Below are 27,596 nucleotides of genomic sequence, written 5' to 3' on the forward strand. Positions count from 1 at the left end.
TATATATTCCTGAGAGACTTCATGAGAAATGATGTAAAAACCCCACAGGTCCTGGCTTAATTGGCTCAATCACAATACAAGATGCTTTAATGTAATATATATAGTGCCAACTTCTATGATTTGAAGAGATTCAAAATTAAAGGAAAAATAGGAAAAATAATTTTCCCATTGCAGCATCTTTAGTTCTTTAAGATATATCTTTCCCCACTTGTGGAAATTATTGTCAAAGTTGACTAAAGGAATACTTCTATTGAGTCCTAAAATGATTCACTGTTGTATTTCTTAATCTAGGATCATGTACAAATAAATATAGTTCTGTAAAATTAATAACTTTAAGCAAAATATTAGAGAAACATAGAGAAATCTCTCCTTATTTGTTTCTATTTCTATGTCTGAAGAGATAGCACATTCAATGACAACTGATTGTTTAAATAGACAATTCTGACTTATTAGATAAATTTGCAATTACTTTTCAAATATAGTATTTCATTCTATCTTTTAAAGTCACTTCCATCTTACAGGCTCTTACTATGTATTTTACAGGGATATTTCAACAATCCTCAAACTAACCTTCCCACTTTTGTCTAATCTTATCCCATTCCATACATATATTGCCCGAAGGTAGACTTTACTAAATCACTGCTTTCCTCTGATGATTCATCACCAAACAAGCAAAAAATGAAGCAAAGTATATATACTTTGATGCTTAACCCCATGTAATTTTGGCCATAACCCCACATTTCACTATTTCCTTTCCAGAAAAACTCTTACCGAGTCCTTGTTCTACCTCTTTGAAATACCTCATTCAGCCATAAACTGTCCTCTCCACTTACCTTGGCTCTACCTGACCTTCAATATTAATTCAGATGTGACTTTATTCATGAGATCATTGTCATTTATCTTCATTTTTTCTTTCTATTCTCAGTGCCTGCCTTGCATACAAGAACCACTAAATAATGTTGAATGGCTCAGTAAAGGAAAGCTTCCCATCCACAAGTAGCTCAGTAAAGGAAAGCTTCCTGATTCTACATTAGAATTTAAGCTTCAAAGGGCCCAGGTTTTTGTTGTCTTGCTCAGCTGTGTGTTCCTAGATCAGTGCTCAGCATGTGTAGCATTTCATATATCTGTTGAATGAGTAAATTCTCAGCCAGGGACAATCTTATACACTCGATCTTGTATACTCAAGCACTTCATCTTGCTATGCATGATATCATAGTTATCCCTCCACACGTTTTATCATCCTTACTACAAAATGAGCTACTTGAAATTGATATATGTTTATAGCCTCCCTAGTCTCTATCACAGGGCCAGACACATTAGGTGATTAAAAAAAAAAAAAAGACATAAATTGTATTAACTAAGTGGAATGACTAGATGTGTTTATATAAACATTTAAAACTAGCCAGATATATAGTTTATATTTTATTTTGAAAATTTTATCCTATAAAACTAAGGTTGTTGTTGAAAAAAAATAAAATTCATATGAAGGAAATAGCTTGAGAATCTTTTCAAAAGATCTTTTATATAACACCTACTACTACTACTAATCATTAACATTACTTTAAGAATTTACAAAAAAAAAAAAAAGAATTTACTAAGCTTAATTCTCTTTATTATCTCCTTTAATCTCCACAATAATCTATTGTTTAGACACTAGTATTTGTTCTCATTTTACAGATGGGAAAAATCAACTTTAAAGAGGTTAAATACCTTATTTAGTATCATAAAACTAGCATAGAATAATGCCACATTTTAAAACTTTCATATAACTTCCAAACCCAAGCTCTTAAAGAGTGTACATTACCAATCTCATATTTCATCATTCAGTATACACTTGACAAACATTGATTTATTCAAAGATATTAACTGACCACCTAATATATGTCCATAGCTATTAATATGTCCATAGCTATTAATCAGGATACATCAGAGATTAAACAGACTGAGTTCCTGCCTTTATGAAGTTTACTTAGCGTGGGGCGACAGAAACTAAATGAATAAATATATTTATAATATATTAAATAAGAAAATAAAGCTAGGTGAGGAAACAAGGGATTGCTTTTGTTGAGGATTGGTAATTTCTATTTTATTTAGTTAAAGGCCTCTCTAGTAAGGCTTGAATAAAGTGAAGGTGTGGGTCTTACAAATATCTGGGGACAGAATGTTGTAGAAATAAGCACCAGCAAGTCTTAAATGCAACTTACATGGGATGTTCAAGAAATATCAAGGCCATTGTTGCTTCAATGGAATGAGGGAGAGGAGTCTGGAAAGAACTTAACTTGAAGATGTAGTGTTGCTTCAATGGAATAAAGGAGAGGAGTCCGGAAGGAAGTTAACTTGGAGATATAGTAGGAGGAGAGATGGTGCACAATATTTGGTCCCTATAAAGACCATCTTTTAGTCTTAGCTTTTCCACCAAGATGTGATGGAATCTGATATCTGTGTTAACAAGATCAGTCTGGCTGCCATGTTAAGTATAGATAGTAAGAGCCTATGTTTAAGCAGGGAGACCATGGGGAGGCTACTGACATTATTCATACCTCATTATGGTCTAGATCAGGGTGCTGATCTAGCATGGAGTGTAGTATTTGGATTCTTTAGATATTTTGAAGACAATCACAGAAAGGCTTCTTGTGATTTAGATATGGAGTGTGAGAAAAAGAGAAGAGTCAATAATTATTAATTATTTGTCATTAGTTCTTCAAAGAAAGGAATTGCCATTTATAGGGAAAAGTCTAGTAGAATCAAGACTGTGGTTGGTAATCAGTAGTTTAGTTTGGACAACTTACATTTGAGAGGCCTATAAGCATGTAGTGACTGATTTACCTTTAGTCCTGAGATGTAAAAATGTAAATGTTTTAAAGTGTAAGTTTACTTGAATTTTACAATGTACATTTCACATAAGGAAATAAATTCTATGAACCAGTGATAAACCACAATGGAAACAAATTTAAAGCTGAAGTAGAAATAAAAGCCAGCTCATTGATTCAGTGCCTGCGTTTCTTTGTTAAGGCATAGAATGAAGTTTAAGAAATATGTGTAAAATAATTATTAGCTATTTATAAGTATTCTTCCTAATAAAATCTAATTCTTGCTCATCAAAAAAATAAAATAGAACTATACAAACAAAATTTATTGTCTCATAGATTGACTATTAGTAAATTAATCATTGTATTTTTAAAGTTATTTTCATTATTAATAAAAGAAAACTATCAGATTTCTTAATTCTCGGATTCCCCACCTCCTCTGAAAAGTTCATAATTTCTGTTCCATAAGTAATCATCTACCTTCAGTAATGTTAGAACAACTCAAATTAATTCCTAATTTGAGAAATGAGCATCTACTGAAAAAGTTTATCAGTGTAAACAATCTGGAATAAAAGAAGATATTACGGAAAGTTTCAAGTTTCTATTTAGAGACATTTGGTGTTTTCATGCTCCTGTTTCAGGTAAGGTATATCAACTTTTTACTTTATCATCTTTCCCAAAATTAAAATTACAGAATGTTATAAATGATTTTTCTCTAAAATGTTAACCAACAACTAAAGACCATAATGGAATTAAAATATGAATACCCTTTTAATTGCCCCATACTTTGTCCTCCCCTCCTTAACCCCTTAATAAGCTTTATTTATTCCTGTCCTAAGCACAAGATTCCATTTTCTGGTTGACCATTAACCATTAATAATTGAACCATGATATTTGAGTTTTCTCAAGTTTCCCTTGCGGTCAAAATAAAAGTAATTTCAAACAGTTGCAAGTGTTAGTGTACTAAATGGAATCTAACCCAAACAGAATGACTGAGTGAAATAAAACTGTAGACATGTAAGTATAAGCACAGGCTTACTTTTAATTATTTACAAGTCTTGTAAAATATTTCTAAGAGAAACCCAGTGACAATTATTCTCCAGTGAATTATGATGCTTCTAAATCAAATGCTCCCTGAATGGAGGCTTAACTGGTATCAAGTGTTTATTGATGAGCTAGTGGTTTCAGAAAAGCATCTGGAATCAATGCAAATAAAATAAGCCCAGATTTAGTTGCAACTTCTGTGATGTGGCCTAGTTTACTGTTTCTCAAAACTGTACGTGCCCCTGAGGAAATTGTAAAATGTAGAATGTGTTTCATTAGATCAGATCGAGCCCTGGTATTATGCATTTCTAATATGCTCCCAGTGGATGACAGCTCTCAGGCTGTTGGGGCAATGCTATGAAAAACAAGGACTAGAGCCACATTCCCCGAAGTTTGTTTCACCTAACTTTGAGGTATCTTATGGAAAAGGACTGCTTTGCCAGGGGTGGCATATTCTCTCTTCTTTTGGATTTGTGATGGATGTTAGCACCAAAAAAGTCGCAGAGTAAGGGAACAAACTCAGTTTTTCAGTTGTAGTAAAATCACCTAAGGTGTATCTTGCTTCTTACCTTTTCAAGTGTGAAAACTTCAGAACAATCAGAACATATATAAGTAATAGTCATATGTAAGGTTATATGTGAGGTTGTGTTATTTACTGAGAGAAGCTGACTTCCTACCAGATCTGCCATTAATGATCGGATAGTTTGTCGCGCCATGGTCATGATTACCAAGCTTGTATTAACAGAAAAGAGTAAATAATTGTGAGGTTTTAAAATAAAATTCAAATAAAATAAAATAAATAAAATAAAATTTAAACTTTAAAATAAGTATTTTGAAATGATAGGTATCATAGTGTGGAGGAAAGGAAAATAGCTTTTATAGTCAGATGGACATGAATTTGATTCCCAGCTTCATTTCTTATACATTTGCACTCATCAACCCATCATATATTGAATCTTTTTAAGCCTGACTTTTCGGTTTCTGAAAAATGTCTTCTGTGATGCCACTATTATGGAATTTAATAAAATTAAAAATAACACTGTGCCTTATGAAGAGTGAAAATCCAATAAATCAACAAATTGTAGCTCTTTTATGATCACCAATACTGAATGATTAAAATAAAAGGGTGGTGAATTCCATAAATATGTTTCTATTTCTATTTAGACTCTGCCTGGGCTAGGTCTTTGGTAAATAATATAAAGTAATATAAAAACTCTACTCTGTGATTAGAATCATGTTTTGACATGCTTTATGAGCTTGTTTTATATAGATTTTTTATAATATGCTTTCAAAATTATTGGCAAATCTATTTTTTGTCTGTACTTTGAGCTGGATAATGGAAAATGATTTATACAGTTTTATTGAATTTACGAGGGTTAGAGTAAGCCACATTAATTATTGCTATGTCATTCTTGCAGGCTAGCACAAACTGAGACAAAACATAAGCCAAACTAAATATAATTAGCATTAAAATGACTCAAGCATGAAAAATAATCGAATGGGTCCTAAAGTGTCTTATTCTTGTCAACAAAAGAAGATCGTGCTTGTTTGCAAACATTCATTTTAATTGCTTTTCTCCCATTTTCTAAAATGTGAGAAGTGTTTTAGTTCCCTATCACACTTCTCAAATATTTTTTGTTATTGACATTACAACCTACACTGTCATAAATAATTAATCTGACTTTTAAAACTAGGTGATGAAATCTAAGAAGTCTTATAGAACAAATGCCAGGTGCCCCTTTCCCTAAAAAGTAATCACTTATTTTTTTCTATCCAAATGTATATTATTCAATGTCAGGAAATCTTCTGATTGGTTCATTCACTTTACAGCATACATTTTTTTCTCCTACGCTCAGTGAATTTAAAACATGATTGTTAGTTTTATCACTCCACATTAACCTCACTATATTTTAAAAATGTCCCTTTACTATTTAATAAAAGCATGCTATGAAAATTTGTATTTTTAAGAAACAAACTCATCAAAGAAAAAAATATTCTTACATGGGAATTCTTTCCAATTTCTGCTCAATAGAACTTGGGTGAGCCGTACTAAATATGTACCATGGACGCATAATGGTAAAAAGACAAATTTTAAAAAAAAGGAGTCCAACAAATTAAGGGTAGATAAAATGAAGAAATTCTAGAAAAAGGGAATAGGAGAAAACAGAAACTTTTGTGAGTAGATCTGTAGGGAAGTTGCTGCAGTCAGGAAGGACTTAAGGCAGAGTGAGTAATGACAGCCACGGATCAGCTTTCAGTTTGATGGACAAGACATCTACCATACACTACAAACTAAGGGGCGCCGATGAGGGGAAGCTAACACTATCTTCTCTGGATGTCTGTGGGAAATCAGTTCTTTCAATTCCAGTTACACTATGACAATTTCCCCAATGGATTTCTGTAAATAGGGGTCAAAGTCGAATAAAAGAGCTACCCAGGCAGATTCCAGAAAATGTAGGCCTCCTTCTAGTTGGGTCAGTGCTGATGTTTAGCCAGTACATACTCTTTGGCTCTATTAGCTGTACATTTATTGAAATACTTCGTTAGTATTTGGTGAAAAGCTGCTGCCAGGATTGCCCAACTCAGCTTCCTCCCCGCTACTTCTGAGTTCCTGAAATCAGGCAAATGAAGGGGTCATGTCTACTACAGCAGGCCGTTCCGGGATACTCCAGCATCATGTCTGGTGTAACTTCGAATACACAGATGCGTGTGCCATAGCAGGTGTCAGGAATTCTGGCTTTCACCCTTGGGGTGGTACATTAGTTGTGGACTTCGAAAAGAAAATGGGCTTCAACATTAATGAAAATCTGAAAGGGGCTCTTGCATGTGAGAATGGGACCAAAAGGGTCTAAGCAGAACTTTGTCTATTTCAAAATTTGTCTGAATTAAAATGGGTGTGGCAGTGTCATTAAAGTTACATTACAAGCATTTCTTCATTTATGATCTTATATTGTACTTTACTAAAGAAGAAATTACAATCTTTTCCTCTGTTGTGCTGTGACAGGCATTTACAAATACATTATGATTTGTATTTATTTATTTATTTATTTTACTATTGTGGGCCGGTTGGTTTCTTAAAAAAGTATTTCCCAACTCATCTCCTATCACTTCAGGATGGACGGAGTAAAAATCCAGGGTTCTAGCCATGGTTGAACTTGATGGGTTCTTTCATGACCAGATGCCTTGGCACATGCCACCTCTTCTTGCGGGAGTATCTGCCTCCTTCTATGACATGAGTTGACCCCTGAAGCCTTCAAGGTTCAGCTCAAATGACATCCCCACCTCTAGTGCTCATTCTCTGCACGTGTAGTGTTTCACCGAATGTAGGCATCTTCAAACATATGCCTAATGAATTATTTAGACAAATTTTTAAATTACTTTTATAAACATTAAAGAGGAAGAGAAAAATGTGTCTCTAGCTTTATAATATACTTATCACATTCCATTAAAAGAATATTTCTTCTGAAGTGTTTAAAAAAAACCCAGAATTATCTGAGTAAGAAATTAGACAGTCCTATGTTTTTATTTGAAATAGTAAGTTTTAAGTGATCTTGACATTGAAATGAGAAATCTTTTTTTCTTCCTAGTTATTTCTTCTTCATATGTAATTGTCTAACTTTCTATAGCTTAATTTCACTTCTAGATAGTGTTGTATGAATAAATATGCAGGTTCTAGTTCTATGACTTGAATTATTCACTTAAGAAAAATACAGCTGTCCTTCTGGAGAATGTCATTACATTAATTATAATGCATTTCCTGAATGTATGAGCATTGTTTCCCCTCCTAATATGTAAAGTTTATTAATAGACCTATGAGATAGATTTTTCTGACATAAGATCTCTTTACTTACCTCAAAATAAATTAATACAAATTTTATGTGGCATGCTTTTATTAAATAGTAAAGGGACAAGTTTTAAAATATAGTGAGGTTTGGGACGTCTGGGTGGCTCAGTCAGTTAAGCCTCTGCCTTCAGTTCCGGTCATGAGCCTGGGATCCTGGGATGAGTCCTGCATCAGGCTCCCTGCTCAGCGGAGACCCTGCTTCTCCCTCTGCCTGCTACTCACCCTGGCTTGTCCTCACTGGCTTCTTCTTTCTCTGACAAATAAATAAATAAAATCTTTTTAAAAAGGTGAATACGGGGTGATAAAACTAATAGTCATGTTTTAGATATATTCTCATATAAAGAAGGGCTTTTGATATTGTATTTTTCATTTTGTGTCACAGATATATTATATTCAAAGATGCCATAATTTTATAGGGAGTAAAACATGATCTATTTTCTTAGCCAACTTGTATCCAGCAAGAAAGTTAACGAACAAATTCTAAGTGATAGGCTGCTCTGTAACTGACTTGCATGACCCTGTGGCTTGATGAATGCTCACCACAGCTCTACGGGGTAGGTGCCATTAACACCCTTATTTTACAGATGGGAAAAATGAGGCACAGAGCAAATAACTGACTTGCCCAAGATTACGTCATAGTAAGTGATTGTTCTGGAATTCAAAGTCAGGCAGTGTGACTCTGGAGTCTGTCCAGCGACATTGTAGCTTGTACTTCTGTACCAGATGTGGAAGGGGGAGGAAACAATGATTGCAAGAGAAGTTTCCAGATGGCAAGAGGAATTAGAACAGAGTTCTGAAAAATGAAAATATTTGGATTGATAGAGATTGTGTGTGTAACAAAGGAGAAAAAGAGAAGTAGTCATGAGGAAAAGAGTTACAAGAATATAGAAAGAAAGTTAGGAAAATACAACATATAGTCAAGGATTCTTAAGTAGTGCAATTAAATGGCACAAGAGTTTTTGTTCAGAATTGTGGAAAAGAAAATACATTCACAATGCTTTACCATTACCTCTAAAATAAAATGCATCCTCAAACTTATTTTGACACAAATTGATTTTAATATTGAAAATGATGTATTATTATATCTGAAATGCCAATGTTATTATTCTTCTGACACTTTCTTCTCATTAGCCCCACCCATTACAGTAAGATAACATCATGTCACAAAATTACTTGCTATTCGAAGAGGACACTTTTTAAAAGGATATATATAGTTTGGACAAAAATTAAACCTTCTAGTAAACTTTTCCTAGATAAGAATGCAAAATCAAAAAGTTGCAGTTCATACCACTGTTTTGTTTCTAGGCAAACCAGTGATGATAGTGACAGAGTACATGGAAAACGGATCCTTAGATACATTTTTAAAGGTAGGTTTGAAACACATTTAATTACTCAAATGAAGTGTTGTTTGTATGCTGCCCGTGATGTTGAAGTTGAATTTGAGCTACTTTAGAGTTTTTAAATCCAAAGAAATATCTGGAGTCAGAATAGTTATACTTCAAGAAATAAAATTTGGTTTGTAAATTTCCCTTTCCAGAAACTTAAACAAATCTAATTCGTATGTCCCTACAACTTTATTTAAATGTATGTTAAATTGTCTTCCAAAAAATGAAAGAAAGAGGTGATAAATGAAGGAAGAAGGAAGGAAGAAGGAGAGAAGGAAAGAAAAGGAAAGGGGTAAAAAAAGAAGAAGATTTTTTACAAGTACCTAACTTTCTCAGAGTATCTAGTATCAAGGAAAAAAATGTCTAAGGTCCATGCAAACCATCTGTATTGATGAGGGGTCAAATACGCTCGTAATCCATCTGAGAGCCAGCCACTCTTCGTACAAGAGGAATGGCCACGTAGTAACAGAAAGTATCACTAATGCTGTCAGATCTTCTGGGTTGCAGGAAAAGATTCTTTTTACCTGCAAGTGTCTAAATTTTATTGTTGATACCTCACTGTATTACTACCCTATGTCTTGTGCCAGACAAGGTAACATATTTGCATGTCTGATTAAAGCTATAGCCTGTTACTTCTTCACATTTCATATGGCGACTGCTACCATTGATTAGGCGAAGTGATGGGACGATGGCCTTTCTGGGGGATAATTCCAGGGTCCTGTGCATTGATGATGGCAGTCTACTGACCAGGCCAAATTTTCTTCTAATCTCCAGTCTCTACCAGATTCTGTTACCAAATTTCTTATACATATCTTCAAGTTCTCTAGTCTCTTAAGGCCATATTATTCCTACTTTTCAAAATAATCATTCGTTGGGCGTTATGCTGTGTGCCTGTGCTAAGTCCAGGGCCCCTGACAAAGTCAGAAAGCTGCTGAGAAACACTAATGTCCTGGTCATTGCTCCATCCTCTTCCTCCCACGTGCTCCTGAAGAAACTCCTTTATCTCCTCCGGCCACTTCTTTTTTTTTTTTTTTTTTTTTTTTCGCAATGTGCCTATCCCGCTAGCTTATCTCAAAGCACCTCAAAAAAGGCACAGTGTTCATCTAAGGTAGGCACTAGGTTGGAGGGATGAACGTACTCCTCTGATAACTGAGAATAAAGGAATTACAATGCTAGTTAGGGCAACTAACTGAAATTTTTGACAAGGGCTTTCAAAGCCTTGTTGGCTTTGACCAAGCAGAGGACTGATCTGTGTTACAAAGTTAATGATATATTTCATAATTTTTTCCATTCTACTTCAGACACAAATTGCATGTAAGGTTGGTGAGAGTATTAATTTGGGGCTTGAAGGAAGATCCTTTTAAATGTCCCCCCAGTGATGTGTTGTTGCTGGATTAATATTTCTACATCATTTTAATAGAAAAACGATGGGCAGTTCACTGTGATTCAGCTTGTTGGCATGCTGAGAGGCATCGCGGCAGGAATGAAGTACCTTTCTGACATGGGCTACGTGCATAGAGACCTTGCTGCCAGAAACATCTTAATCAACAGTAACCTTGTGTGCAAAGTGTCTGACTTTGGACTTTCCAGGGTGTTAGAAGATGATCCTGAGGCAGCCTACACCACGAGGGTAAGATCTAACAGAATGCATTTCTGACACAATAGATGAGAGACAATTAATTTTTAAAGATTTTTAAAGGAAATAGCAAAAAGGACATTCCTCTCACATAGGAAGACAGAGAAAAGAATGGTGGGGAGGGGATAAAAAATCTGACAATTCTACTTGTTGAATATAAGCAAATTTATATATTAAACTCAAATAAAGTATTCACTTTCTGGGGCACAATAATTCATTTTTCTTCCTACAGATACTGAAAACAAAAACTTTAGATTCAGAGTGAATACAACAATATATAAATTATTCAGAGTTTTAAATGTAAAAGAGAGTTAAAGAGAGAATCTCCTACATTAAAAGTAATTAATATTATATATATATGAATATATAAACATGTATAACATTATTGGATAACTTAAACTCTCTGCACTATAGTGTCTGCATTTATAAAACAAATATAGAAATAGCTAAACCTACCTTTTAAGGACTCACATGATACGAAATAAAAGAACTATTCCTTCAAAAAGTTTTGATTTACTGGAGGTATTTTAATGCCTAATTACTTCCCCGACATGTTATATTAACTGTTAAGCTCACATCTATGGAAAATTGGTCACTAACTCATGTTGTCATAATTAGCATAAATCAACATCCTTTTCCAGCAAAGTAATTGCTTCCTGAATCAATATGGTATGTACCCAACAATTCTTTTCTGCTGGCAAACTATGGGTATTGGTACAACAGAATTTTCTGGGCAGTCTGTGTATTGCACGTTTTGAGTTTGAATCCCTTATTTTCATTCTAAATCTTTTCAATGTCAAGAAAACATGAAATTAGATATCCTTAATGTTCCAACTCCTTGTGAAGCTAGAAATATTTTTCATTGTATCTTTTTCATTATAAGATTTGGTGAACTTTTGTTTCAATACAGAAGAACACTTTTGGCATCTCACATTCTTAAGATAGATATATTACACATTTGCTTATTTAATTCAATTTTTAAAAAATGACTTCTACTCATAGCCTAAGAATAAACTTTTATCATAGATTATAAGGCTGTTTTTGTTTTCATTTTTTTCAGTGTTGCTTTGTGACTCATGGATGTTTAGGGACTGTACTATACTGAAAATCAAGAGTAACTTATCTAAGCAAACAAAGCCCTCTAACCGTTAGCTTAGTAAATCAATAAATTAATTGGTAGAATATCCCTCTTCTTCTAGACCTAATTATCATTGTCATTATTTGCCTTGAATGAAATCTCAATTAAGAATTCTCTTGGGATTAGAGCTACACTTAATAAACTTAGCCTAAGCAAGAAGGAGGTTATAGAAAAGTCCATTCCCACTGTGATTGGTTGGTATCTTGGTTAAATGCATAAAATAGATTTGTCAAGGTCTCTGTCAGTGTATCATGCTGGGGAGAGGGGAACGGAGGCAGAGCTCCTGAGACCCGCAAGACCTACTCCTCTGAAATGAGCGGTGAGATCAGTTTGTGGAAAATCCATATACTGAGAGATGAAAAGATAAGGGAACTTCAGATAATAGTGATGTCAGATATGATGGTCAGAGGACCAGAGGAAAAATCCTAGGCTGAGGTTTGAAGTAAATCAACAAATTACGATTTTAAAAGGAAAAGTGAGAACATATTATAGATATCCCAGTGACACATGGCCATGCCTAATGATGTGATCTTATCTATGAATGTTTAATTAACAAAAGTATGTATCAGGAAAGTCTTCTTAAAGTGGTGTTACCATATATATAAAGGGCAAATAATTTAAACATAGTTTGAATAGTTCAAATTAACCTCAGCTCATGGAACAACTTCAAGCATTACATCAAACTGTTATTTCCCCATGTCTTGAAACTATGATTCATAAGGAGCAACTTAAGTTCCATTTTTTGCTAGTGTTAAATTATATCCTCTCTGCAAAATGGGAAGGCATAAGTTAATCTTAATCTTTTTTATATGAAAATATTCAAAGGCTATGCATTTCCCCCTTAAATATATTTTTGCCTGTGGATGAAATGTTTGGTTTCCTGAGTTTGCCTGCAGGATATAGAAGTGTTTATTTTGTGAACTAAGAGGAAACCTACCAAACCATTTTTTTTTTACTATTAAAAAATTCCAAACTTGATAATGTCATAAGTTTTCCCCAAAATCTAATTGCCATAATTTTTAATATGGTTAAATTAAATGAGAGATCTATCTCTTAGATGAAAATAAAAACAGTCTGTAACACAACAAACACAAAAATACATTGGCAGAAAATAAGTGAAGTCCAGTCTAAAAGAAATTGCACAGTGATAGGGGACAATATAACTATACGTGATTTTCACGCTTGTCTTATTAACTGTTAAACCTCTCAGGGTTGCATTCAGCAACCGAAACTTCCCCTTTATAATTCCTATGTTAAAGGAAAAACAAAAAACAAAAAACAACAACAAAAAACCGACAACAAAAAAAACAATGCCCTGGGAATTTTAGTCCTTTACACTCTGTTAGAAAGTCATGAAAAATACCTTATTGATTTGCTTGACTGCCCGCTTTTCCCTCATCGAGCTGCCATCATGATACTGTAATTGAGATGTGGGTCCTGTATGTGTTCCAGTAGTCAAACAGAATTTAAACCAGAAACCTTCCGGACAGCCAATTAGTAGTCAGCCTACAAGTGCTTACAGCCTGAGATATGTGAAAAGAGACTGCATGCTGTCAAACAGATTCACTTAAAAATGCTACATCTCTTTCCAGATCTTTCTAGTGAGGCAACAATATCCTGAGATTCATTTGAAGTATGTGGTAATTCTTTTATTCTTTTTCAATTTTAGGGAGGCAAAATTCCAATCAGATGGACTGCCCCAGAAGCTATAGCTTTCCGAAAGTTTACCTCTGCCAGTGATGTCTGGAGCTATGGCATCGTGATGTGGGAGGTTGTATCTTACGGGGAAAGACCCTACTGGGAGATGACCAATCAAGATGTAAGTATGGAACTACTCTCCTTCAAGTCTGGAATGAAGTGCTTTGTTCTCTGAGTCAGGAGACAGAAAATTTTTCATTTCTCACAATGACAATTGCCTAAAAAGAGGAAATACTTTGCTTATCCTCTGATCTGTTTTGTTGTTGTCAAAATAGCCTTTATGCAGAAACTGAAAATAAGTTAGTACAAAGGAAAGGAAGTTACTATTACATAAAAGTCAGTCCCTTGCCAGACAGTGTTAGCTCTACTATAGTGACAATTCACTCATTTTATGTCACTACCATTTTCAAAGATGAAGAACGAGCCATCAGAGAATGAATACTGACAGCCAAGTTTTTATGATTTGCATTTGATAAAGGCAGCTAATACTCCAAACCAAAAGGATGAATGATATCGATTTAATAGTGGATATTCTTAGGGGATAAAAATAATAATCTATGTTTCTTTAAATTAAAAAAATATATAAGAAGAGTTGGATTGTCTATTTAATTTGCAGAAAAGCACAGAATTTTTTCTTATATAGAAAAATAATTTACACTTAGAATAACAGGAACCTAAAATTAAAGGATCTATGAAAAACTCTTCTATTCAAGTTCAGAATGTTTATTATGTGATGCCTGAAACATGGCTCTTTGGTCTTTGCCTTTGTAATTTTCCATTGTTACTATTCAATACAGTCCTTCCCATTTTGGGTTACACAGAAATTTGATATTTGCCCTTCAAATAACAAAAAGTATGAAAGCAACTAACATTTCTTGAACCCTAAGTATGTGCCACATACTCTCTTAAGTTCTTTATCAACTACCTCATTACTTCTTTCTAAAACCAGTATATGGAGCAGTCCTAACTCAACAGCATACTTATTTAAAGCATTTATTTTTCCTCCAATTATTTCTTTCATCCATGCTCTGTAAAATCTCCCACTCCTATGCCTTTAGGGGTTATTACAGAGACTACAGCTCTGCAGCTGCATTTTATTGAAACAACTATCCCATACCAGTAATTAAGATTCAATTTCAGATATAAAATTTCAAGTCCAGTCTAAATCAAAGTCAATGCTATATCCATTTCAAAGTGGTTTCCGCATCTACAGAGCCAGCCTGACCCTCACTACCTAAACTGGGAAGGAAGAATGGTCACGTGTTTGCTCCTCTTCCTCCTCTGTCAAAGTTTGTACCTAGATTTTTCAGAGTTGTCCTTGATGAATATGCAGAAAAGAAAGGACAGGATTGTTTTTATGTTAGTTTGCTGATGCCCCCTCTTGGTCAGATCCCCGAACACTGGTTTTCCAGTGAGGTGTGTGTCAGAGCTCTTGCACAGACTCCTGGGGAAACCCTCACTTTGCAGGTCACTAGAGGGTGAGGATGCACTGGGGCTTCCCACAGCTCCTCTCACTCTCTGCCTTCTCCCGACCTCACGGTCTCTCACCGTATAGTACACGTGTATACATCACTGGCGAGAAACCCCTTCTGGTGGGTTGCTCAGCCGTTGTTCCTTCTTTAGGACTATGATTGCAGACCGCTCCAGCCAGCCCGCCTTCTTCAAATCTCTGTGGGTGAGAAACCAGGGTCACACTTCAGCTTTTCCAAGTGTAATTTCACAGCATTCTTCTCTGATAGCAACACTAAATTGGGCTTAATGCATTCCTACTTCTCAACAAGCCTACAGCAAGGCAGCCAACCTCCCCTTTTTGTAGTTACTACAAATTGCTACAATTGGTTTTCTTTGTGTCCCACTCAACCTGGCTTTGGGAGGGAGCGCTGACTTACAGTTCTCTAAATTTAGGAGAACATAGTATCTTTTTTAGGTTTATTATTTTGGGCTAGGGCTGTGGTACAAAAAAAATCACTGAACTCATATATTTGACAACTCATCAGAAAGATGCTGTTGCTATTCCTGTTTTTAAGTTAAGAAATGGAGCTTAGAGAGATTAAATGACTTTCTTAAGGTCACAAAAAATAATAATCATTACGCCAGAAATTTAAACAGGATTCTCTAAAATTTGTGTACCAAACTACCGCACTGTCTCTGATTGAATCAATGTCTACTTCTTCCTTTTGTTTTCAACCAGTAAGCCTAGATCAGCCTTTTGAATGAGTATAAAATAGTCAACTCAATACATAATAATTACTCTGAATTTTTAGCCTAAAGGAAGACCACACCTATTTGCTATTTACTGTTCTCCAGAAAAATGCCAAACAGTAACTTGAACTATAGCATACGTCACAGTTTGGCTTCCAACTTTTCTCAAGAATCATGTTAATGCCGTTCTCTCCTTTAACGTTTGTGAATGTATTTTATTCTGCCATGACGACAGTGTTTGTTTCTTCACTCAAAGAAAACCTTTACTCTTTATTTGACTGGTTAACTTCTTCTCAAACTTAACAATATTTTGACTTCTCATTCTGTCATTCAGAATTTTTAGTCCTTCTCAACTATGTGTGTGATACGTATAGCCTTGTCATCTACATTATTGGCAATTATACCTGATATAGTTGCATCTATCACAATTAAAATTATAGACCACAGTACAACATGATGTGAGGTGAATGCTCGTTAAGTGTTTCTGTTGATCTTAACTGGGTATGCTCATGTTCCTGGAGTTCGCTGGTCTACACTGGCGCACCTTTGCTCTAATCCATGCGGCTTTCATGTTCCTCTGGAGACCTGCAGACTAGCCTAGATGTGAACTCATCTGTCAAGTGCCTGAAGGGCCAGAGTGATCCCAATTGCACCTCCTTCTGTAACGTATCTGCTAAAATCCCATTAGCCAGTCCTGTAATCAAGGGATTGGTCCAGTCACACTGTCTGTTGTGAACCGACAGTACAAAGTTACATGAAGAAGGGCATAGAAACTGGGAGGTACAAAGGATTTGGAGCACATATATTTTTCTGATTTTAGCCATTTGAGAGTCTTGATATTCCATCAGATAAATTTATTTCAAACTATTTAGAAAAATAAAAGGGAGTGCTGATACAAATTCTCAGGAAATTATAACAATAAAAAGTAAAATTTTGGCCTTGGCTGGGTTTTCCAAGAATCTAAATAAGGTTTACAGTAAATGATTATACAATTGCAGATCTTCCTAAAATGTCTGATTTTAATAAAATATACAATAAAAGCTATATATTTTCTCACAAGTTCACACTCATTAGTGGAATTTAATTTCTGTGTATAGCACTGTTTGATACCCTCAATTTCTGTCCCAATTTGTATTCAAGACACATGACCGATCTACTGCATTTGAAAATCATGATCACTGAATATTTCTTTGGAAAAAAATTCTCAAAGAGCAAAATAACTGATTTGGTGTTTTGAATGCTATAGCCCATAATCTCTACATTGCAGATACTACCTGGTTCTAAAAAGGCATTGCAACATGAAAATATGACATTACCATACATGCAGAATATTCTAAGTCTCTCAGAGGAGACCTTCTACTATGTGAAGGAGACAGAACGCTGCAGTCAGTTTCTTTTGATATAAGACTGCGTCCGTCATCACAGAGGAAAAAACATAACAACACATAATAAAAATAAGCTAGAATGACTAAGATAATTTTAATATCAGACCATGAACTCCATGAACTAAAATAATATCCTGAAGTCAGTAGAAACTTCTTTATTTGATAAAATACATTTTACATGTCAACATTTTTCTGAACTTAAAATCAAAACCAAAATAAGAGGTTTATTAGCATGGCGCTTTTATATTTAGTGACAGTCTTTCTCTTGTATTAATTGGGAAATGTATGAATACATAGAATATACTAAACACATAGATTATAAATTTTTTAAAAACTTATTTATTGGCATCCGTGTGGCTCAGTCACTACGCGTCTGACTTCGTTCAGCTCAGGTCATATTCCCAGGGTCCTGGAATCGAGACTTGCATCAGGCTCCCTTTTCAGCAGGAAGCCTGCTTCCCCTCCTCCACTCCCCCAGCTTGTGTTCCCTCTCTTGCTGTCTCTGTCTCTCTCAAATAAATAAATAAAATCTTTTTAAAAAATTAAAAAAAAAACAAAACCTCATTTATCTTCCCAATCTTCTCATGTTAGAATTACTTGAATTACTTTTCTTCTTCTTCTTCTTTTTTTTTTTTTTTTGGACATTCAGTTTTCTACTACTATTTCTGTTGGCCTAGATCTGACTCTTTAAGACAGCAAGAATTTTTGACCCAAAACGATGTCAACCTACTTTGTACTGGGTGTGCTTCTCATCCTCTTTCTATTCTTTGTTATAATTACAGATATATATAGAGATACATATCTGGTATATGTATCTTTTATCACTGGAATATTTCATGGTAAAATAACTACTTTACGATAGCACACAACATGTTATAATTAACCAAAGTATGAAGAATTCAGTTTTCAGGTAAATACTGAGTATTACCGAGATTTGACAAAAAAAGTGTTTGACTTTTACCCTCAATAAAATAGTATTTAAAATGAGTGCATTTGACAAACAAATATTGGTCTTTGAAGATAATATTAGTCTTCTAAGGATAATGCTGCCTACCCTTAAATGAAAGTAATTATTTTAGTGACTGGTAACCTCATGTTAATTCTTATCCCTTTGGAAAAAAGTGATCCATAAAGAAATATCAATATTTAATTTCAAAAGTCCTGTATCTTGCTATTTAACAAAAACAACAATTAAAATAAAAGACAAAAAATTTAGAACTGGAGCCAGTCATTTTGGGGACACCTAGGTGGCTCAGTGAGTTAAGCTTCTGCCTTCAACTCAGGTCATGATCTCAGGGTCCTAAGATCAAGCCCCTCATCGGGCTCTCTGCTCAGCAGGTGGCCTGCTTCCCTCTCTCTCTCTGCCTGCCTCTCTGCCTACTTGTGATCCCTCTCTCTCTGTCAAATAATAATAAAAAAATCTTAAAAAAAAAAAAAAAAAGAAAGCCAGTCATTTTGGATTCTATAACTCTTGGTCAGTTGTAGTGATTATAAAGGGAGTGGACTTGAATAGAGAGAATTTTGTTAACTTTATTTTATTTTTTCAGTGTTCCAAGATTCATTGTTTATGTACCATACCCAGTGCTCCATGCAATACATGCCCTCCTTAATACCCACCACCAGACTCACCCAACCCCCACTCTCCTCCTCTCCAAAACCCTCAGTTTGTGTCTCAGAGTCCACAGTCTCTCGTGGTTCATCTATCCCTCCGAATTACCCCAACTCCCTTCTCCTCTCCATCTCCCAATGTCCACTGTGTTATTCCTTATGCTCCACAAGTAAGTGAAACCATATGATAATTGACTCTCTCTGACTTATTTCACTCAGCATAATCTCCTCCAGGCCTGTCCATGTTGATACAAAAGTTGGGTATTCATACTTTCTGATGGAGACATAAACTCCATTGTATACATGGACCCATATCTTCTTTATCCCTTTGCCTGTCGAAGAGCATCTTGGTTCTTTCCACAATTCAGCGACTGTGGCCATTGCTGCTATGAACACTGGGGTACAGATGGCCCTTCTTTTCACTACAGAATAGAGAGAATTTTTAAGATCTCTTTAATCTCTGGAACTCTACGGATCTATGATTGATGTGCTAAGAAAAAGACATACTCAACGTACCTTTAATAAATATTGGAAACAGAAATAAATCCTACAAAAAATCGGTGTATCTGGAACTATTTCTGTAGTATCCGACATTATTTCCAGGAATATATTCTTAAACTTTAGTCACTTCTGAAGAGCATCATATCTCACAGTAACAAAATAACTCATATGTGAGATTTCAAGTAAATACCTAATAACATAAGCACTCGCAACCTAGGTAGAACTTAATTCATCAAAACACAAAAATCCGGTTCCCTGGAGTAAGATCCATAACTTTCCCATATTATTTCCTTGGGAAATAATTCCAATGATGTGACTCCTCACCCGGATAGGAAGATCACAGATTTGCTTGCCAGAAAAATTTCAGTGTAAATCTTGCCACTGCTGCTTCTTGGCTGTAAAGATGGGCAATTACTTAACCTTCTGGAGTCTCAAGTGTTTCATCTATAAAATGTGTATAATAATGTCTATCTTGGAAATATATGGTAACAATAAATGTAGATAATACATGTACAGTTTGTATTATGGTACCTATGATATAATACCTGGGCCAGGCTAAGTCCTGCAAGAAGCCTATGCCAAGAAGGAATTCGATATACATTAGTACCATGAAAGAGCAATTCTTGTAAGGAAGAGGGATGAAAGATAGCTGGGAGAGGTGTTAGACTGTGCTAATATTGCCTGTCACGGGAATCCCATAGAAATGAGTCTATCTTATTACCACTGCCATACTCAATAACTGACTGGAAGTAATTTGTGCAGAGCTTGGCATTGGTGTAAATGTGATGATGGCTTTGGAACGTTTAGTGCTGAGGGTTGTTGATCAATTACCATGTAGCAACTAAAGATCTAAGAGACAAATTTTCATGATTGCTAGGCTCTGCACCCTTTGCAGCACAGACCTATTTTTCCCCAGCCAAGTTCAGGGAGCATCTGTTTCATGGGTCCGTGAATTCTGAAACTTCCTGAGGAGGAACTCAGAAGAGGCCCGTTATGGAATCACTGTAGTCCCTGTGGTTTCAGTCGATCTCAGGACCTCAGGTCCTTTGCCTCTCCTTCCTCTACTATCCAGTCTGGATTCCCCTCATTTATCAATCTGGCAGGTCATAGTGGCTGAACTGGTAGCCTGAATACATCTTTAATTCTTGGGGGTTAGCATTTTCAGGCCACAGTTGTTACAAAAGAGTAACAAGAGGCTCCAGGTGTATCAGCGGGGTTCCACAGGTTTCCCTGTCGCGATTGTGTGAAATGAGCTTAAATGCCCCAAGGAATGAACGTATTATGAACTACGTGTAGTGGCTGCGGGAACTAGCTTGCACCAGCTAGCAAATTTTCAGTGAGATCATGCTGATAGCTTGTACTTGACATGGAGGGAGTCTTCATACCACATAAACAAGAAAATGTTACAAATATGTTGCCCCCCCCAACCCCCAAGGAGAACCAGCTGTTAATTATTTACCAGCGCATCAGTGAGTATGTGATACTCTCACACATTCTTTACTGGGAAGTCCATGCCCTCATTAAGCGATATGCTGTGGGGTGCAGTGTTTGTGGATCAAGCATTGTAAAGCTTGTAATGCTGGCTGAGCCTCTGTGAGTGGCAAAAGCAAACTGTGCCCAGAATGGGTGTATATATATATATATATATATATATATACATATATATATATGTATATATATATATATACACACATATATATATATGACAGGACAAAACCCTGACCCTGAGATGAGAAAATGGGTCCAGTAGAGTCAGCTTGCTGCAAGCGAATAGTGCCGTATTGGGTACACAGTATTGAAGTTTTATGTATTAAAAGAAGCAGAATTTTTAAAAATATTTTATTTGTTGATTTGTGAGAGAGAGACGGATAGTGACAGAGATAGTGAGAAAAAGAGCACAACAAGGGAGGAGAAGGAGAAGCAGGCTCCTGCTGAGCAGAGAGCCTGACCCAGGTCTCCATCCCCGGACCCTGGGATCATGGTCTGAGCCGAAGGCAGACGCTTAACCATCTGAGCCACCCCTGGCCCCCAAGAAACAGCAGTCTTAAAATTGTGTTCAGACTGTCGATTTACACAACGCCAAGGAAATGCATAGTTTAATACTTCAGATTTGGAATGCCTGGGTTGCTCAGTGGGTTAAGTACCTGCTTTCGGCTCAGGTCATGATCCAAGGGTCCTGGGACTGAGTCCTGCCTCAGGCTCCCTGCTCAGCGGGGATCCTGCTGCTCTCCCTGCCTGTGTGCTCTCTCTCTTACACGTAAATAAATAAAATCTTTAAAAAAAGTACTTCAGATGTAGTGCATATGAACTGGTACCAGATTGTCAATCTTCTGGTTGTCTTTTTTTCTTTTTTCTCTTTCTTTCCTTTTTCTATCTCAACCATCCACATTAACACCTGTAGTAGCAATAAGAAAGTCAATTGAGATTATGATTCACTTGGTTATACGTTATAAACTTTATGAGAAAATAAATAGCCTAAATTGCACTTTGATAGATTTCAAGCATTTCAGTACCAGAGTACACATGCCATTCATTTCCCTCCCAAACCATGAAGGAAACAGTAGTTAAAAATGAAAAAAAAAAAAAAAATCAGTGTGTCTAAATATAAAATCTAAAGTTATAGTTTAAATGTACTTTGAAGATAAATTCTAAAGATAAATGTAGAATTAAATTCAGTGACCTAATTTCCTAGATCAAGTACTTAAGTTAACTTAGAGACATAATATTATATTTCTATATCTAAATTTACCTGAAAATAAAATTACGTAGTATATTCTGGAAATAATGTCTCAATCAAATAACTTATAAAATTCCTATAAAGTTAATGACTTGGTTTAATTTATTCATTTCATAGTCACATATGAAGACTAGCTGCTCAGTGGAGGAAAGACAATGTTTAAAAAATGTAGGTGCTAAAGAAAAAATAGAGCTTATTTATAGCAGCTTTGGGAAAAAATCCATTATGAAATAAATCAGGTTTTAAGTACGTAAAAAGCACTGTTCTCACTGAATAGTGCAATATTTCATGGCTTGAACTATATTAGGACATTTTATTTTGGTACATATATGTTATTAAAGATAATAGCCACTGACATTAGCAATGAGAAGTCTTATGATAAGCAAATTAATAAAAAATGAATGTCCCTCAATATGTAAGTTCAAATGGTACTTTTGATTTTTCATTTTTGCTCTTTTATTTGCTCACTAAAGGGAATAATTATTTTCTCAATTTATTTAGACTTTTCTTTTATAGTTAGTATCTATTTTTCTTGAATCTGTTTTTTTTTAACAATTTTATTTTTTAATATTTATGAACTTTTTACAGATTAGGTAGGCCAATGATATGTTACCGTTTTTGTAATAGTTTCTATCATGGTTTACATTTTAATTTTTTATATTGTTTTTGAGTTAACTAAGGTGGTAGGTGACTCTCAGGAATTTTGCTCATAGTTACTCAGTTATTTATCTGACCATTTGTTTTTGGAGCCCTGGAGTACTTTTTATTCCTCTGCCTGAACTTAACTTTTTGTACTTCTCAGGAACTTTTATTGTATGCCCTTGCCAGGGAGATATATGCCATGTCTGACTTCAAATTGTGACCAAGTTATGATGACTTTCACATTTACATTATCATATCTAATATCTCCTGCACCCTAGCCAGATTCCTGCAACTTGCCATCTGGGTATTGCCCACTCGCCCCAAATAAAACAAGCCCCAAATTATACTGTCAACATTCTCTACCCCCATAAATGTGTTTGCCTAAAGTAAAGAGCAACAGCCATCCCGTGTGAGAAGTCTGAACTTGCTTTATCTCAGATACATTCTCTCCTCCCCCTCTACCACTATATCATAAATGTCCCTTAAATATGCCATTTCATCTTCTTTCCATGTGCCACTGCTTTTGTTCAAATGCCATTTCCTTTATCATTGAGAGACTGGTTTCTTTCCAATCTTTCAAAATGGTTTTTGTAAATTTCCTATTCTAATTATATATATATATATATATATATATATATATGTACACACACATTTTTGTCAGGTCAACTCTAAACTCTTTGTCAAAAAATGCAATTAGCTTTAATTGTTAAGGAAATCTTTACAATAGGATTTTGAGAAATATGTGTATTGTAGTTGGCTTTAGTATCACTTAAATATTTAAATTTTCTAGAATGAAACTTGTATTATGTTCAGAAGCATAAATGAATTTCTTCTTTAGTGAGTCATTTTGATGATAGCGGCAACATTATGTTTTCGATAAAACAGTTTCACAATTAGACCAATACTCATATGCTTTGTTTTATTTAAAAATCAGTGATTTAATATAAAAATTAAAAATTTTTATATTAAAAATAAGTTTATAATACCTGTGCTACTTAGGCAGTCCTTCCAAATTCCTGATAGAAATCAGTAGATGATAATAAACAGACAGTCTTTGACATTATTAAATGATATATGAGACAGTTAAGCTAATTTAGTCTTTGACTTATCCATCATTTACCATCCGAAAGTCTCTTTTGAAGTAAAATTGCAGTTCTATGACTTTAAAAAATATGTATCTGCCCATAATTTGTCATTAAAAGGCATTAATTTTTCAGAAAAATCACTAATAAATGTAATCCCTGTTTGATTCCAGAAGGCAAGGATAAATAAAGCATGAACATTATTTTTACGTCAATGAATTTTACAAATCACCCTTCATCAAGATTTTATGTAAAAATGATTACCATTTATTTTCCTTATGATATGTGAAGAAAACCTTTGTTTTACATTGTGATAACATATTTACTTTTTTATGTTGCTTTGTAGCAAATGGAAGTAATCAGAGATTTTAAAGGTAGTGATGCTGGTTATTACTGCACAAGTAAGACCAAGAAAGGAGGAAAGTTGGATAGGAGGAAATTTCTCAAGCTACTCTGTACTGAACGTGTGGTGTTGAGTATGGTTCTGTTTTGCTTTACACAGGTGATTAAAGCAGTAGAGGAAGGCTACCGTCTGCCAAGCCCCATGGACTGTCCTGCTGCTCTCTATCAGTTAATGCTGGATTGCTGGCAGAAGGACCGGAGTAGCAGGCCCAAGTTTGATGAGATCGTCAACATGTTGGATAAGCTGATACGTAACCCAAGTAGCTTGAAGACGCTGGTTAATGCATCAAGCAGGTATGAAGCCAGACTTGAGAGATTTTCTTCATGTAGTTAATTCACACTGATGCCATGGACATTAAACCAATAAAATCATTTCTATATATGCTAATCTATGGAGCTATATCACACTAATTTATCTAAATACAGTTTTTGCATAGTGTTACTCTCTTAAAATAAAATATTCTTATTAAATAATTTAAATAATTAAAAAGTCGATGCCTAATCTAACAGTGAAAATGCCAGTTTCAATAAAATGTTTATTGTAGCCAAGTTTAGGTACATTTAAAAAAGTAAATGAGAGGTGCCGGGGTGTCACAGTCGGTTAAGCATCAGACTCCCCAATGGATCAGGTAGTGATCTCGGGGTCATGAGATCACACCCCAGGTCAGGCTCCCTGTTGATCAGGGAGTCTGCTTGGGATTTTCTCCCCCTCTTCCTCTGCATCTCCCACTTGGGTGCTCTCTCTCTCTCTCTCAAATAAATAAATCTTAAAAAAAATATTTTTAAAAAGCCCAAATGTGTGTATTTTGATGTGTTTTGAATCTCACACAGGTGTGTATAGGGCAAAATAAGATTATGAGATCACACAGAAAAGCCAAATAAGCACAGATAAGCATCTCGTAAACCAGAGGTATCTAACAATAATTACTCTTTGATTTCTTTATAACAGATTTTAAAGTCTGTCAAATTTTATGAACAATGACAACTCCTTTAGAGATTCTTTGCTTTTATTTGATTGTACACAGATATTTGGCTAATCATCTACTGTGAAGTTGCAACAAGACTTAAAGCTGATAAATGAGTAATTTGTGGAAAAAGATTGGTATGAACAAATGAGCATTTAAAAAAATTCTGAATGCACATGAATACATTTAAATAATCCTGTATATTTGTAAAACATGTTTTTCTTTTTAACCTGATTAATTACATAATTATCCTTTAAAAAATTGATTATGTACTTTAAAAAAATTGCCAGATAGTTATTTTCACTATATTTGAGGCAGTTTTTAATTTTTACAAGAAGTGTGACCAAATTGGCTGCCTATTAGTGTGAACTAAATGAGAAATAATTTGTTAATAAAGTTACATAAGTCCTATGATTCTGACATAACATTTGTTTACTAGGCAAAAAGTCATTTTTAAATACAAATGAGAAATGAATCTTCAACTTCTCTTCAAGCATCATTAGCATTCTGTAGTAACAAGTGGTGAATTTCTCTTCTTAGCAGTTATTCCTGAAATATCTGCTTTTTAATTATTTATTATCACGTAAATACTAAGCATTTCTTTCATCTACTTGTTTGAATTATGTTGTCACAAACGGACATAAAGAAAGGAAACCGTAAAAAGACATTATATATTCTAGATTGCATTAGTTTATATTGGTATCATTATAGATTAGGAGCAGTTTAAGAATCTCCAAAAAAATTTCATATTTTTTGTATGCAATATATAGAATGAGCTAGCTAGGTTTCATTTAAACAGATTTGGCTTAAGACTATGCCATTTACTAACCATCTTTTTTCAGGCATCTACAAATCTTAATTCTAAAAGGTGTTAGTCCTTGTTCATTGTCTTTTCCTTTATTTTCATCCATGTCAAAAACTTGGTGATTTCTGTAAACATGTAGACGATGTTTGAATATCTCTCAATACCCTGAAATGTTCTCTTTCAATGATTTTGGTCTCTGCCTACCTTGAACTCTCCTCCTAATAGTCGTGTTACAGAATTTGCTATTACTAGAATTTGCAACTCTTTCATAACTTCAACTTGAGGATCCTATGTCCCAAATGTTTCTTCCTGTATTTCTATTTTCATCAAATCTTTGACTCCCACTGCTTAAAGGCTACAAGTCACAAGATACCCATTTATTCATCCAAATAGTCACTTGTCCATGTTGTGTCATGCTGTGGAATAGGTGCTGATTATACAGCTCTGAGCAACGCACTATTGGAGGAGGGAGATATTGAACAAAATAAAAACATTAAAGGACAACTTTGGTTTTGCAGTAGAGAGTAAGAATAGAATTTGGGAGGGTAACTCTGAGACTAGATAGTTGTGCAGGTAAGACATGTCTTGCACTGAAGTGGCAACAAATGAGATAGAGAGGAGTGGTCAGATGCGCAATGTATTGGAGGTAGAATGGATAGTACACATAATGGTGGATTGTGAGGAGACTGAGGACAAGGGATGAGTGAACTGTTGGATCATATACTAGAGTAGGGAAGATTTCATGGGGAAGGGATGTGAAAAAGATGAGAAGTGTGGTTTCAGACATGTTGAGGGGATATTCCTATGATAAATATGGAAGTATGAAGTAGCTGTATGAATACATGAGAAACCTAGGCTGAAGGTAAAAATTAGAGAAAAATAGATGCTACGTGAAGCATAAAAGTGGGTAAAATTGCCTAGAATGGAATTCTAGCCTGAGTAGAGAAGATATAGGGCCAAGTCCTAGGTGCCTCCAAATTTTAAAGTCAGGAAAAGAGGTAACAGACATTTATTATTGTAAATTAACAAGTACCCTTATGTAAGAGCATAAAATTGAAGAATAAAGAACTTCTGAGCTTCCTGGAAAATAAGCATAAATGAACTTGAGTTTCTCTAGCCGTCTAAGAGCAATTGGCTTTACACAAATTATCCTTCATATCTAATTTTGGCAGTATTTTCTGTATTATTTTTACAAACAAAAAACAATAATGAGAAGTAAAATCTAAATCACCACATGGAATTTTTAGCTAATGTTTCATATCACAGACCACTTGCTTCTTAAGCTGTTATAAGTTTTCATTGACTACAGGTAGAAAAAAATCTGAATTTTGTGTTCTATATTTTGAATAATTTTCTTCCATGTTAGTATATTTTTCCCTATATATAAACACAAAAATCCATTGATTGTGTGCTAATATCACAATTTGCTATAAAAGAGTTAAAGTGTTACTCTTAATATTGCTATTTTCTGTGTTTTAGGGTATCTAATTTATTGGCAGAACATAGCCCACTGGGATCTGGGGCCTACAGATCAGTAGGTGAATGGCTAGAAGCAATCAAAATGGGCCGGTATACAGAGATTTTCATGGAAAATGGATACAGTTCAATGGACGCTGTGGCTCAGGTGACCTTGGAGTGAGTAATTTTTCTGATAATTTTTACATAATTGCTGGGGCGAGAAAAATTGTTCAGAATCCAATCTGGATGAGGTCAAG

The 27,596-nt window shown here is 34.8% G+C and overlaps 1 protein-coding gene across 5 annotated transcripts in view; it reads left to right on the forward strand.

Annotated features, from left to right (window-relative positions):
* The window catches only part of EPHA5 (EPH receptor A5), a 342,893-nt gene that overhangs the window by 305,554 nt on the left and 9,743 nt on the right, over positions 1 to 27,596 (forward strand). For all 5 annotated transcript variants that reach the window (XM_032848719.1, XM_032848873.1, XM_032848637.1 and 2 more), the window contains 5 exons: positions 9,001 to 9,062; positions 10,501 to 10,710; positions 13,524 to 13,673; positions 24,212 to 24,405; positions 27,361 to 27,516. In XM_032848719.1, coding sequence (XP_032704610.1) covers positions 9,001 to 9,062; positions 10,501 to 10,710; positions 13,524 to 13,673; positions 24,212 to 24,405; positions 27,361 to 27,516 — 772 coding nt within the window. The remainder of the gene's footprint in view (positions 1 to 9,000; positions 9,063 to 10,500; positions 10,711 to 13,523; positions 13,674 to 24,211; positions 24,406 to 27,360; positions 27,517 to 27,596) is intronic.

This window comes from Lontra canadensis, unplaced genomic scaffold (genome assembly GCF_010015895.1).
Source record: "Lontra canadensis isolate GAN:19392208 unplaced genomic scaffold, GSC_riverotter_1.0 scaffold1, whole genome shotgun sequence".
Classification (NCBI taxonomy): domain Eukaryota; kingdom Metazoa; phylum Chordata; class Mammalia; order Carnivora; family Mustelidae; genus Lontra; species Lontra canadensis.